Here is a 14,732-nt window from a genome sequence, read left to right on the forward strand (position 1 = left end):
ACATTCTCTTTTGTTTTCTTGTAAAAGTGTCTTCGTCTTTTGTTCTGTGTACCATCCTCTGCATCATTCGACCTTTGCTTAAAAGTGGGGGAGGGCAGAAGAAAAATATGAATAATATGAATAGCACGTATATATATTTATGTATACAACATATGTTATATCTATATGCATATTTTTATATTTAGATAGGTACAGCACGAGCAGTTGGCAAAAATACAACACAAAGCAAATAATAAAGATAAATATGCTTTACTGCATAGATATATATATAAATAGATAGATTGTTTGCATTAAGGGAATGAGAGTATATATAGGGGACATAAGGTTTGTTTCTGTATATTATAGATATGTCTATCCACCATAATGACCTTAAACCCTTTTCTTTTTAACTGATCTTTGTCTATTTGAAGGCTTATTTATATTTAAAAAAGTTTTTGTCGAATAGCAACAATTAGCTATATATATATATATATATATATTGCTGGACGTATGGATATCTTCCACAAAATATGGCTCATTGAAATGTAAAACACATCAATCATAAAATGATCAACTGATTTCTTATTTGTTTCTCTAGTTGAATCAATATAGTTCATCCTTTATTATCTTAAAAAAAATGCAACAAAGTATATTTATAGATATAATTGTATAGTTAGAGACCTGTTGGATGTTTTCTCGTTTTAAGCCTGTATGTTTTTTGTTAAACCTGGTAATTATTGGTTTTTACTACCTTTAATCGCATTTATTCCGTGGTATGGAATGCTAATTACAATGCTGGTATGTTGGGCTGCACAAGGACATCCGATATATTGGTTTATGCATACTGACCAATTTCCTGTCTATATATCAGATATTGGTGCTACCAATCTGAGACCTCTATTTATTGCATGTTCTGCTTGGCAAGGTATTGGTTATGTATTGGTGGTATTTATGGAATTTACACAAAGATTTTTGTACCTCATGAACCCATGGTTCACATACCATGAAAGAAATCTGATCCTTGCATCCCTTCTTCTTGGTATAGTGGGCCAATTAGGCCTGTTGTTCTGTACTATTTGGTCGACTGCTTTGCTTCATAAAGTACATATTACAATGGTCTCTATTTTTATAATTTTCATGTTCTTATCAATTATTTGTTTAACTTCCCAATATTTGTCAATGGGTAGACATTACGCCCTAATCCATTATAAGTCCGGAAATTCAAATGTTTTGGATAGTAGAGATTTAAAATGGTGGCAATGGAAAGGGTACAAATGGAATAAGTTTACAATTAGCGGTCTTTTCAAGTTGGTTTGGCTAATTTGTTCAGTTGTATGGGCCATTTCCTTTGCCTCTTTTCAAGACAGTAATGACTCTATATCTGCCTGTTTTGAATGGTTATTGGCATTTTGGTTGGGTTTGATCTTTATTATTATATCTATTGACTTCTATTTAGGATCAACGTGGAAGACTTCCAAATACTGGTCACAGATTAACTATTATAATAGTTATTATAAGTTTGAAAAATATACTAATGATCCAAACTGAGATAATCCAGTATAATATATATATTATTATAAACAGTTATTTGTATAGTAGTATGTAAAGAACATAATATTGCCTTTTGCTATCTAAGAAAGTAAACTAGAGATATATATAAGCACATATGTAGTTATATGGTGGGTGACAAAGGCGAAAAAGAATGGAGTTGCGAGCGAAAAAGAAAGGGTGGTACTATCGCTATAGTTAAAATACCTCTTTGAAAAGACTCTTTTCTCCATTTGCAGTTTCATCATTTTTATTTAAAGAATTTACATCGTTAGAAGATGATCTAATATATTTATTTTGATCATCATGATCTTTTATTGATCCTTGAGAAAATCCACTAAAAGATGGTGAATTATCTTTTAAATCACTCGAATTACTAGCATGACTTTCATTTTCCCAGTAATTTTTTTTCTCTGATGGTAATGATGATGTGTCTGTTTTGCGTGCAACGACTGCAGTAGTCGGTTTTCTTGAGCTGTAATAATAGGATTTTTGGAATATTTTCTTCTCATAATTCATTTTTGATTCTAAATTGACATTATCTTTTCTAGGTTTATTTTTACCTAGATTTCTAAAAGATTGTCTATTACTATTAATGGAAGGATGCGTATTCAAAACACCACTAACACCTGTCACTGATCTGACAGACGCAGATGCTTCAGCACCATATGAACTTTCCTTATCAAAACTGTGTTTAGAATTATCATATTTACTTTGATACAAATTTGGACCTGTAGTTATTATAGTTGCCTTTCCTTTGTTTTTTGCTCTTTCAGCTTTTTGAATCCTTGTAATATCATTACCTTCTCCAGCAACTACGCTGTCATCGTCACTATAGTCATCACCTTTTATAACATTAGCATCACCTTCTTTCGCGATATCATTCTGTCTTTTAATTATCTCATACTGACTATAATCACTATTAAAGTCGTTATCAGCATTTTTAAACACTCCATTTAATTTAGAAGAGACAGTATTTTGATTATCATCAATTTCATCTGATTCTTTAATTGATTTTAAAAGAGCTACTTTTTCCTTATTTTTCAATAAATTTGCTTCATTAGTTTTTAATTTATGTTCACGTTCAATGATCGTTTTTTTCAAGGATTCTAGTTTTTCTCTCTTCAATTCAACCAATCTTTCCTGATCATGTTTCTCTTTATCTAAACTTATCAATAAAGATTCATGCTTCTTCTTTGATTTTGTTTTCCCCTTATGACTAATAGATATGATAGATGTCAATTTCTCATGATCTGTCTTATTAATATTTCTCTCCCCTATGTTTTTGGAGGATGCAGGTATCTTTTCCAATTTCAGTCTATCATCCATTTCTGATATGTTTTCATCATGTACTTGGATCTCATTTTCTAGATCTTGTATTTCAATCTTTATTGCTTCTAATTCATTTTGTAATTTTGTTTTGATATCTTCATTTTCATCTAAAGTTTCAAAGTAAGGGTTTAACAATTCTATTTTATCTCTATCTAATTTATCAAGATCTTTAGAGTGTTTCTTCTGTAAAATAGTCAATTGGTCAGTCTGCAATTTTTCTAAATGTATTTTTTTATTTAATAATTCAGTTTCTAATTCTTTTGATTTTTCAACAAGTTCATTTAATTGTTTTTGTTTCAAAATCAGTTTATTTTCCATTTCTTTAGAAAAATTTTGCATATCCTCATTTATTAAATTTTGATTTTCTTGTCTTTCTGACTTTATCTGCAAATTTGTTTCATTGACTAAATCCTCGTCATTTTTATTTCTAATAATTTGCAATTGCTTCCATCTTTTATATTCTTGTTTATATGTAGATTCTCTACGATCCAGTTCAATATCCAATTTTCTTTCCATTTCTGTTTTTAAATCAATTTTTTCAATTAGTGGTTTCACATTATGTCTCGAAATATCGTCAACATCTCTATTTGGTATCCAAAGTCCACCACCAGTATATATCTTGCCCCTTGTTTTTTCTAACGTTTGATTTTCCTTTTCTTTGTTTAATTGCATTTGTTTGCGCGCGTACTGAACAGCTTTTATATTGTAATCCATGTTATTAAATAATACACCTTTAGTAGTCAATGAACGAATGTTCTTATCAATTGAATTCAATTTCGATGTTGTGTTGCTTGAAGCTAGATTCCAAACTTTTGGAGATACCATAAAGTTGTAAAATTCTATTTTTTGTTTTTCCAAATCATGCACATGTTTACGTTCTTGCAATAATGAATCGGGTAGATAATATGTTGAGTTCACTTTATATGCAGCATTTAATGCATTTTTGTTTCGTAAAGTTTTAGTGCTCTCAGATTCGGGCCTAAACCTTTTATTAATCCTGATATGTGCTTTATTTTCTGCACTATTCAAAACTTTAGATAAGTTTAAGTTCTGATGAGAAGCAGCAGCAGCGCCAACGGTGACAGTGCTGGTGATAGTAGTAGTAGTAGTAGTAGTAGTGGGTGATTTTGCTGTGGTTGTGGTTATAGATGTTGTAGGAACATTAATTGATTTTAAAGAATCTGAGTAAGCCTTACAGGCCGACTTTTTTGAATAACCTGTATGAGAAGTGTTTAAATCGGTTGGATGAATCAATTTATATTGTTGACTAGTATTAGAATCATGTAAACTTCTAGTTGCAGCGTTTAAGGCGTAAGCAGAAGTGAAATTATGAGAGTAGTCATACTTATTGTCAATATTATTTGGGTGGGTGTTAGAGGATTGAACAAAAACGGCAGCTTTCTTTCCAATATCCGGAACTTCATCACTGAAAGACGAATATTGATTAGCTGGAGAATTATAATGACCATACTTCAAGTTGGTGTAATAAATAGCTTCTTTACTTAAATGATCATTTAATTCACCAATAGAGTCGTAATAATGATAGTAGGGATGATGAAATGAATAGGTAGAAGTAGTGGATTTGCGTAATTTTATATTTTTTTTTAAATTCCAAATTATTGATATGTTGATCGGTATTATAGTCTGTTAGCTTAGTTTTATAATGAGCAGATATCAACGACATGATGTTGTTATGGTTGTGGAATGTGCACCAATATGTATAGACCCTTCTTTGGTTTTTTTTTTTTTGGTTTTTATTATTGATTCTATTAATTCAATTAATGTTCCTATTCAATGATATTAAAAAAATGGCTGGATCAAAAATGATGAAGTAAGAAAAAGAAAAAGATGTACATATTAATATACGTGTTTATAAATAAATGAACGAATCAAGTTAGGCGATGCATATAGCAAAGAATCGTCAGTAGAAGGGATAAAGAAGGGCTGGAATTAAGAAAAGAAAAGAACCAAACGAACAATACAATACGATATAATATTATGAAAAAAGGGAAGAGTAAACAGAGAATAGCAAAAAGAAAATACTGACAATACATAATGAATAATGAATAATAATAGTAACGATTGTTGACACGTTAATTTGAACCCTTGAACAGTTTGGTTCTTTTCTTTTCTTTTCTTCTTTTAATTGTTGTTGTTTGAATGCTATAGTTATTTGAAATAAAGGGATATAGGGGTGAGCAAAAGACATAAAGGGTAGGAAGAGAAGAGAAGAGGAATGTCAGGGTACACGTAGCAGATATTGATTGTTTTGGGCAATATGTAGTGTTAGATGAATTGCCCTCTAATACGTCTTGCTAATTGGATATCCTTTTTCATCAAAGTTATCCTTTTGCCATGAATTGCCAATAAATTTGCATGTTCTAATAAACCGACCAAATAGGCTTCACTTGCCTCCTGTAATGCTAAGATTGCCATAGAATGCCAGTGCAAATGTTGATTCTCATAGACAAAATTGTCTGTTATCTCTTTGACCAATTTGGCAAACGGTATCTTCGATATTAGCAAATCTGTTGACTGTTGGTATTTTCTAATCTCGTATAACGCCAGGTCGCTAGGTCTATACCTTATTGTCTTTGACCCTTCTACATCCCTATTTTTACCAACTCTATTCTTTTTCCTTAATTCTCCACTTAGCCGTAGATCTGTTCTATTGTAATCCCTGGAATCCCCTATTTTTGCCGACTTGTCTAATCTATTATTAGTGAAGACCCTATTTTCATAATCTTCATCGTTGTATTCATAATCGTCATATATACTGCTGTCATAATGACTATTATAGTGAATGTCTTCTGCTTCTTCCTCTGCCTCTTCGTCTTCATATGAAAATGATTGTTGTTCTTGATAATAGTCATTGTCATATCTACGGTCATTCCCTTGTTCTTCCTCCGCTAAATAATAGTAATCATTGTCAATGGGGTTATTATCAATGTTTTTTTCATTGTTCAAATGCAGTGGCGACGGTTGCTCTGTTTCATAACGTCTACTGTTGTCTGTGAGTCGATAACGAAAATTTCCGTTATGATTTTTATTCTTCCTCGTTCTTTCCAACAAATTTATTGCCCTCGCATTAATTAAATCTTGGTTTGATATGTAATTTGGCCTAATGGTGCTTAATGAAACAGATTCGTTGTCAAAGTTATTGTCGTCTCTCCACTCTTCTACATCTTCTACATCTGCCAGATCTTCTTTCTCTGGATGTCGCAGTGGCCTGCCAATATTAGTATTAGTGTTAAATATGCTGTTGTGATATAATGATGTAATGGTACTATTATTTGTTGAGGTTGGCGAGTAATATCGTTGGCTTTGCATCTTTCTATAACAGTTTCTATGAGAAGAGGCAAAATTTTGAACTTTGAAAGGGTCTTAAAATTTGATACTTTGAAATACTCAAAACGGTACTGTTCAAATAATATATGTGTATATATGTGTATATATTTCTCGATTCTCTTTGATCTCTTCGTCTTTTTTTGTCTTCTTATACGTTTATTAATTCATTTATTTTGCATCTGATTGAAAAAGTTATAAATGTTTTATTTGTAGTCGCTTTTTGTTGTTTTTCATGTGATTTTTTTTTTTTTTTTTTTTTGTATAATAGATTCAGACGATGAGTATATGGGATGCGAAACTGAAAAAAAAAAATTTAAAATAAAAAATAAAAAATAAAAAATAAAAAATAAAAAATAAAAAATAAAAACAAGAAAACAAGAAAACAAGAAAACAAGAAAACAAGAAAACAAGAGCAAACTGTAATGTAATTTTCACATTGATATAGTCGTATATTCGAACTTATCATACTTTACTACTTCTTTCATATATGTTATATATGTCCTGTTTATTGAGTGTCCACATACATATACATATTAAAAAGGAAAAAGAATCAATTAAAGTAATATTGATAGATAAATAGGGATATTCACATAGGTGACTTTCTTTGTTGATTATGGCTCCATTTAAATTAGATAACATTTTAATTATTTATCCAAAATCTGAAACCACTTTGGTCCAGTTTGGTCTAAACGATGAAACTTTTACGGTCCCTGAGTTCGAAATCCCAACTAAAATTTACAAGTCCATAGATAACAATAACCAATATTTCTCAACTCCTGAATATAGAACATATGAAATTTTTCCCATTAGAAATGGTTCAATTGTTAATCTAAATGCTTTTTTACAATTCTTAAAATTGGTCTATGGTTCAATTTTATCCAAAATTAAAAACGATAATAGGAATAATGATAATAATAATAGTAATAATAGTAATAATAATATAATATTACCTGATTTAACCAATATACCAATTTTCATAATATCCAATTATTCATGGACTAATTTTCAAATTGAAAAAATCATACAATTTTCTTTTGAACATTTGAAATTCAATAATCTATATTTACTCTCCAATTCCTTAGCCACGACATACGCACTTATATCCCAACCTAATTCAATAGTGATAGATATCGGAGCTAATCATACAGATATTGTGCCTATTATCGATTATATCTCTTTGAACCATCTTGCATATAAATTGAAGTTCGGTGGGAACCATATTAATAAAACTTTACAAAAACTGTTACCACAATTCAATAATGAAACTATTGAAATCTTGAAAAAATCTAACATCTTCGAAGTGGTCAATGATGATATGAAAAGGTTACATAACATCGGTATCCTAAGCACACCAAATGATGCTTCCAGTGGCTTTGGTGCGGAAGGTGATGATTTATTGGATGGATCCTTAAACGTGGTCGATATTGTCACTTCAAATCGTGATACAAGAGAAATCTTGGCTGAAAGAGAAAAATTGAAGAATGAAAAGCATAAAAATGTTAAAAACACTGAATTGGAATTTAATACTTTTTGGGACCAAAATGGTAACGAGTTACCGGTCGGAAAAGAAAGATTTCAAGGTTGTGACGATTTAATCTCAAAAATATCAGAAATGGTCGGATTTGTCATGCAAAATGTTCAGGATATCAGTAAAGTCAAATTAGCATGGGATAATATCATCATCACAGGTGCAACTAGCTCCATAGAAGGGTTTAAAGAGGGTCTGTTGGCACAGCTGATAAAGGACCATCTAATCATTGAACCTGAAGAGGAAAGAAATAAAAGAGAAAAAGAATTGCTCGATTCTTTACCCAACTATAAAAGAAACAGAAATAAATTCATGGATTCTTCATTTGTACCAAACGTCGAATATAGTCAAGTACCCAATTCTATTAAATTAGCCAAATATCCAGAGTATTTCCCCAATTGGAAAAAACATGGATACGCTGAAATCCCATTCCTGGGTGCTCAGATTGTGGCTAAACAAATTTTTACTCATTCAAGAGATGTATTATATATTACTAGGGAGAGATATGAAGAAGTTGGTCCTTCCTGTATCTGGGATATCCAATTATAAATCAATATTGTTTATATATCTATATATCCATACCAATATATAAATAAATCATTAGAATATTTTAGTTGTGACATATACTCTTAATTCAAAACTTCATGATAAAATCTATGAAAAGTTTCATTTTGAAAAATATCTTTTTATTCACGCACCTTTCGCTAGTTTGTTTTAAAGATGTATATGGTCTATATTTTTATCTATATTATTGTTTAATGACTTTCTTATTTGGCATAGTTCAAGTATTCTTTAATGTCATCAATTGTCTCTCCAGAGTCCTGCTCTTCAGAGTTTAACACAGCCTTGAAATTCATTATATTATTAGAGATTGGAATACTTCTATTTGTGAAAGTTAATTTATTTGTTGAACTATGGTGTCCTCCCACAGAAGTTCCACTAATATTTGAAGAAGAATTCTTCTTCTCTGGTGTATTGTTGATACGAATCATTTTTTTTATTGGTGTGATAACTTCTAAAGACGTACTGGATACCACTGTTTCCCTTTTCTCCAACTGTCTTTGTGGTGACCTAGATAATTGATGGTCCAATTCTGAAAGAGAATGTGTATCTCTTAATTGTTTGATTTCTTCATAATCTTCATCATATGTATCTATCTTGTTTTTAACAGAAAAGAGATCTAATGGATCTGTAACTAATACAGGTTCTTCCAAATTAGATATCAATGACGTCATATCAGAAGTACTTTCAAGTTTTTCAATATTGTCAATTGTCATATCTCTACTATTGTTACTATTATTGAACATTCCATTTTTTGTTGCTAAATCCTTTGATTTATTACTAATTGATACTTTTACTTTATTTCGATTTTTCTTGTGCCATATTTTATTAATCAAGTTTTTTAATGTGGAAGTTTTTCCTTCTTGTTTCTTTGTATTTTTTGTTAGATTGGGTGACAACACTTTTATCTCCTTCAACAACTCCTCAATACATATTCGCTCATCAGGTTGTTTATTCAATAGTTTATTTACAATTAAATCTGATAGTTGGTCTGTTTTAGTTATTGGACAAAAAAGTTTTTTTGATATTATTTGGTGATATGTAGCAAATTCATTATCTCCAGAAAAGGGTAACTCATTAAACATGATACAATATAGCATTATACCAAGAGCCCATATATCAATCTTATACCCATCAATAACTTTTTGATTGTTTTGTTTTGATAACATATCAAAATGACATAATTCAGGCGGTATAAATGCTGGGGTGCCAACAATTTTATTTAATTCACGTTGAAAACAATTTAAGATAGTCGAAAACGGTATGTTCATATTTTCATAATCAAATAGACCTTGATCACCAGGTTCTATTAAACTACAACCATAATCAGATATCTTTAAAGTTCCTGTTCTGCTGTCAATTAAAATATTAGCAGGTTTTATATCTCTATGGATTATCTTGGATTTTTTCAAAAAGAATAAACCCTGTGCAACATCATGTAATACTTTTATCACAATATCATGCACAGTAATATTATTTTTCGATAATTGGTTGTTTTCGTGTTCTCCATTTGAAGATAATATTAATTTCCACTGATTTAAAATTTCTTCTTTACTACTCCTTTGCCACTGTAATTCACCCAAATCACAGCATTCATATATTAACCAAATATCGGAACTATTATTATAATCTACACATTGAATAAAATTAACTATATAAGGAGATAAAGATGTATTTCTTGTTAACTTTTGCATGACAAGAATTTCCCATCTAATTTTAATTAAATTTAACACCATAATAATTTCATCACTGGTCCATTTTTCAGACCATCCCATTTGTTTCCAACGTTCTTGTTGTCTTAGTATTTGATTCATTCCGTATATAGCAATATTATTGTTACTGTACCCACTTTTTGATAATCGCTTCACTGCATATATTTTATTGTTGGTGTTGTTGTTATTTAAACTCTTACATTTATAAACTGTGCCATATTGACCTCTTCCAATCTTTGAAATAAATTGGAAAGTGGTTCGAGGGTCACCTTCAACAATCACTTCACTAGTTGTCTTTTTAATTTGAGGTAAAAATATTTGAATTAAATCATTATATGTTGTGATAAGACTTGGATCAATGTTATTGAAAGGGCCTAATTGTAAGGATGAGTTTGGTAATAGAGACGGTACTTTTGACTGTCTTTGGTGGTACATTTGGTTTTTATAATGATTTAAAAGCTATTCCACGTAGATGTTTTCTTTTATTTTTTTGTTTTAATAGAGTTGTAAAAATACAGTATTAGTATTAGGTTGTATTTACACTAGGTACTTAACACAAACATAAACAAACAATCATGTATGTATGTGTGTAATGAGTATATGTATGTATACTTTTATCTCATCGCTGTTCTTTTATTTAATATTTTTCAATAACGGATTTATTCAATTCGATGAAATGTGCAAGGATCTTGATAAAACAGTGAAATAGTTTCCGCAAATACTACAACTATGTTTCAAAGTTGATGTGAGAGGTGTTTCATTAGTATGTCTATATCATTTTATAAAGTCATTCATATATATATATATATATATGTTTGTGTATATGTATAGGTATATGTGTGTAGATTCAGTAGTATTTATAATAATATTGATGGATTGAAATTCCTGTATTCGTTACAAAAAAAGACTAATCTCATGATAATAGTGTGTACAGACAAACAAAGAACTAATCATTAGTTAAATTTATTATACTGCTTACTTAAAAAATAATGAACACAAAGGGAAAGTCTTCCTGATTGGCTAGTCATTATGATTAGAAATCACCGTGTTTCTTGTGCGTCTTTAGATGTTGAGATAAATTATCACTTCTACTAAACTTCTTCTCACAAAGAGTACATGGAAATGGTCTTTCATTTGAATGAACAGATCTAATATGTCTCTTAAGGTGTTCACTTCTTTTAAAAGCCTTAGGGCATTCTGCACATTGGAATGGCTTCTCTTCAATATTCTCATGGTCTGTGGAATGAGATCCAGATGTAGGGCTAGCTAAAACATTCTTATTGTTTGTTACAGCTGAAATTGATACATTTGGTGTCATTGCTGATGATGATCTTACCACACCAACGGTTGATTTTCTTCTTGCATTAGTGTATGCATGTTTATGTATAGTAGACCCACTTGAGGCCATTGAGGATACCGATTTTCTTTTAGTAATCCTTGTTGGATGGGTATATGGTTGTGTATCTATTGTAGGGAATGTTTCAACTTTAGGGATTCCTTTGATAGCCAATTTAGCTGCAATTGAAGCTTTTTCAGATAACATCATTGATGGTTTAATAAATTTCTTTTCCATCGATGTGTCGTTCAATTGATTAAAAAAATCATTTATATTATTATTAATGAATGTTTCATTGCCGATCTCCGGCCTTCCCGGTGTAGATAAAACATTATTGTTTAGTGTAGAAGAGTTATTCTCATTAATAGTATCAGTATCAAAAAGATTGTTCTTAAATGCAGTCATATTGAAATCGTCGTTATTTAAAGTTGGTAATGGTATATTATCATCATCAATACTGAATTTGGGATTAAAACCGATACTATTATTATCTACTGTCAATATTTGATCATTATCGTTACTGTTTGCATAAAATGAACTATTTAGAGACTCAGATATCAAAGGAACAGAAGTTCTTTGTTTATGTGAGGTATTTTGCTTTGGTGAATATAAGGAATTATTAAAATCTGTAGAGATTGTATTACTGTCATTATTTCCAGTAGAATTAGTGGAAGTGTTATGGATAGTACTGTTAGATTTGCTAATATCCTTTGAAAAATCCATATTATAACCACTTAATACCTGAGTAACATTATCATTAATTGGCTGTGTGGAAATAGAATTAGTGTTTACATTATTATTGCTATCAATGTTTAAAATGTTATTAGAAAACTCTGTATTCGTTGGATCAATATTCATAGAAGAAGAATCAATCTCGTTAGATTTCTTTGGGTTCATATTCCAAAAATCTACATTATGAGATATAGAATTTCTTGTACTTGTCAAACTTGGGAATTTATTATTTACCACGATACTTGTTCTCCTATTAATAGGTAAAGTATCATTTCCAAATACGTCATCTAGTTGAAGAAAATCATTTTCTGTATTATATTGCAATGTTAATGGGGAGGAATCATCAAGGAATGAAAATGGCTTATTATTATTGTTGTTACTATCATTACTATCAGCAATTTCTGCAGTAGTTGTATCCAGTATACTATTATTTTGTTGTTTTTCGGTTTCCTTTGCATCTAGTAATTCTAATAAATCATTCATAGCAGAAGGACCAGACAAATTATTAATTGGTGAATCATTAGTTAATGTTAACCCATCTATATTACTATTTGTTGAAGGAGCAGAACTATGGATTTTATTATTTTCATTAGTAGAGACTGAATTGTGATCATTATTTGGATTTGAAACAGTCTTGTCCGAAGAACTTGTAGTAGAAGTACCATAATTCAATCTAAAATTTAATTTTGATAAATTTGCTGTGCTATTACTAGCAGTGTTTAATTTTGTAATAGAAGAAGAGATAGAGGAAGATGATCTATTAGATGGATTGTTAATAAGGTAGTTATCTTTTGAACCTGAGAAATCATTCATTTGGTTATCTATAGGGAAATGGATAGTTGCAGCAGGATCTAGTTTGTTATTGTTATTATTACTGTCGTTGTTATTGTTGTTTTTAGTTTTAGGGCTTGATATGTTATTATTATCTGATTTTTGTGAAAAAGGTGGATATAGATTACCACTAGTAGTTTCATTATTACTAAAAGGTGTAGTTGAGGAGTCTGTAGCCATGGGAGATTCGACAGAATAATTTAAATAGTAGCTATAATCTGGAGAATTAATATTTTTATTAAACGTGGAAGTGGGTGCAGAAGTAATATTTATATGATCGGCTTGTTGGTTCATATTAGTAGCATTAGTAGTCTTATTTCTATTCTTATCAGCTATGTTTGTACTTAAATTGACGAAGTTGTTGACAGTTTTGTCAATGGAAACGGGTTTATCGCCTAATGGCCTAATAGGTTGTTTTGTAGCTGCCAGCATAATTGCGTGTATAGATATTTATATATGTATATATATATATTTGTAGTTTTTTTTTTCAGAAAAATTTATTAAATAGGTCGAGAAATATGAATGATTTTTAATCGGGAATCTTACAAAATTTCCTATTTGTTTTTTTCTCGATAGACGTGTGTGTTTTGTTATCTAAATAAACAGAAGAAGCAGGAAAAAAAAAAAAGAAAACAAAAATTGAACAAAAGAAGGACAATAGAGGATAGTGTAGAAAACCAAAAGAGAGGAAAATCTTTAAATATCTGGCTTGTATTACGTTACTTGCGAATATCAAATTGTCCGTTGTCACTAATGTGTTTAAACGAGGGTTATATATATATATATATATATATATATATATGGCTTAGGGATAGTTGTGTTGTACAGGTGTTCTATTCTTTTTTTTTTGTGTTTTTATTTTTAGTTTAAATTTTGCAACAGTTAGAGAATGGATATAACTATCAAAATGTTAGATTGACAATAGTCGTAGTTACTTGTAATATTGATAGTTGTGAAAATCGTTAGTATCCTTGTAAAGTTCAATCATTAAGAGAGGAGGGGGAAAGAACAAGAAAGAGAGAGAGCTGAATAAATCCTATTAAAAGTATCTTATAAATAAAGAAGATAAGAAAAGTGAATATGAGTATAGGGAAAGAGTATATAACTGGAGGGGATAGGTATCAGTTAAAAAAAAGAAACTACAAGATGCTGGATAGTACGGATCTGTTTGTTTGGCCGTTATGTGCAAGATATTTAGCTCAAGAGCTGGGCGCGGTAAAGCAAATTGTCTTTTATATTGTTACGCGTTCTTGGCAGTACGAATATGGATTAACACTTGTTTCTTGCTCTTGTGTTTCTACCTTTCTTACATCTTTATTTAAAGCTAGGTTATTAATCAGACTATCTTGTATTGGTAAATTATCAACATTAGATATTTAACGGATTTCTCTTTTTGATTAATTCAATAGTTTGACGATTTATTCATTCATTTGTTTCTTTGTGATAATAATAGCAATATTTAGAGCATATTGTTTATTTTTTATGAACGCTATTATCTCAAACAAAAAGTGTCAAGCGATGAAATTTGTGTAATATTTATGCAATTATTTTTTGTCTCCCCTGTTTTAAGACCTCCTAATATTTAATTGTACTTTTTTGTTTTTATTATATTGTATTAATTTTTTTGGGCTGAATTGAAAAGAACGAAAAAGAAAGCACGTAAAATGAGTTTTCTACATCCTTTCTAGGTTTGCAATAAGATCTTCAGATTTTTCTGTTTATCCTGATTAAACTTTATATACTATTTAGATTAAGGAGCGGAAAATAGAATGAAACCCTAGTTTTTTTTCATTTTCTTTTTTAAAAAAAATGCTGTCTAGCACAC

At 30.0% G+C, this 14,732-nt stretch overlaps 5 protein-coding genes across 5 annotated transcripts; 2 read left to right on the forward strand and 3 right to left on the reverse strand.

The window, feature by feature from the left end:
• Window positions 1-690: 690 nt before the first annotated feature.
• PWA37_003831 (Frag1/DRAM/Sfk1 family protein) lies at window positions 691-1,527 on the forward strand (the record flags this gene model as incomplete). The annotated part of the gene is made up of 1 exon (XM_064860345.1): window positions 691-1,527. One exon carries the CDS (start codon window positions 691-693, stop codon window positions 1,525-1,527), a length of 837 nt encoding a protein of 278 aa, XP_064713006.1.
• Window positions 1,528-1,725: 198 nt separating this feature from the next.
• Window positions 1,726-6,189, reverse strand: PWA37_003832 (uncharacterized protein; the record flags this gene model as incomplete). The annotated part of the gene is made up of 2 exons (XM_064860346.1): window positions 1,726-4,329; window positions 5,254-6,189. 2 exons carry the CDS (start codon window positions 6,187-6,189, stop codon window positions 1,726-1,728), a joined length of 3,540 nt encoding a protein of 1,179 aa, XP_064713007.1.
• Window positions 6,190-6,820: 631 nt separating this feature from the next.
• Window positions 6,821-8,284, forward strand: ARP9 (Arp9p; the record flags this gene model as incomplete). Its single annotated transcript, XM_064860347.1, has 1 exon — window positions 6,821-8,284. The coding sequence occupies one exon, from the start codon at window positions 6,821-6,823 to the stop codon at window positions 8,282-8,284; it is 1,464 nt and encodes a 487-aa protein (XP_064713008.1).
• A 218-nt stretch (window positions 8,285-8,502) lies between these two features.
• ELM1 (serine/threonine protein kinase ELM1) lies at window positions 8,503-10,443 on the reverse strand (the record flags this gene model as incomplete). The annotated part of the gene is made up of 1 exon (XM_064860348.1): window positions 8,503-10,443. The coding sequence occupies one exon, from the start codon at window positions 10,441-10,443 to the stop codon at window positions 8,503-8,505; it is 1,941 nt and encodes a 646-aa protein (XP_064713009.1).
• A 598-nt stretch (window positions 10,444-11,041) lies between these two features.
• MSN4 (stress-responsive transcriptional activator MSN4) lies at window positions 11,042-13,339 on the reverse strand (the record flags this gene model as incomplete). Its single annotated transcript, XM_064860349.1, has 1 exon — window positions 11,042-13,339. One exon carries the CDS (start codon window positions 13,337-13,339, stop codon window positions 11,042-11,044), a length of 2,298 nt encoding a protein of 765 aa, XP_064713010.1.
• Between the last annotated feature and the right edge of the window lie 1,393 nt (window positions 13,340-14,732).

This window comes from Arxiozyma heterogenica (assembly GCF_036370985.1).
Source record: "Arxiozyma heterogenica strain weizmannii chromosome Unknown scaffold_30, whole genome shotgun sequence".
In the NCBI taxonomy this organism is placed as follows: domain Eukaryota; kingdom Fungi; phylum Ascomycota; class Saccharomycetes; order Saccharomycetales; family Saccharomycetaceae; genus Arxiozyma; species Arxiozyma heterogenica.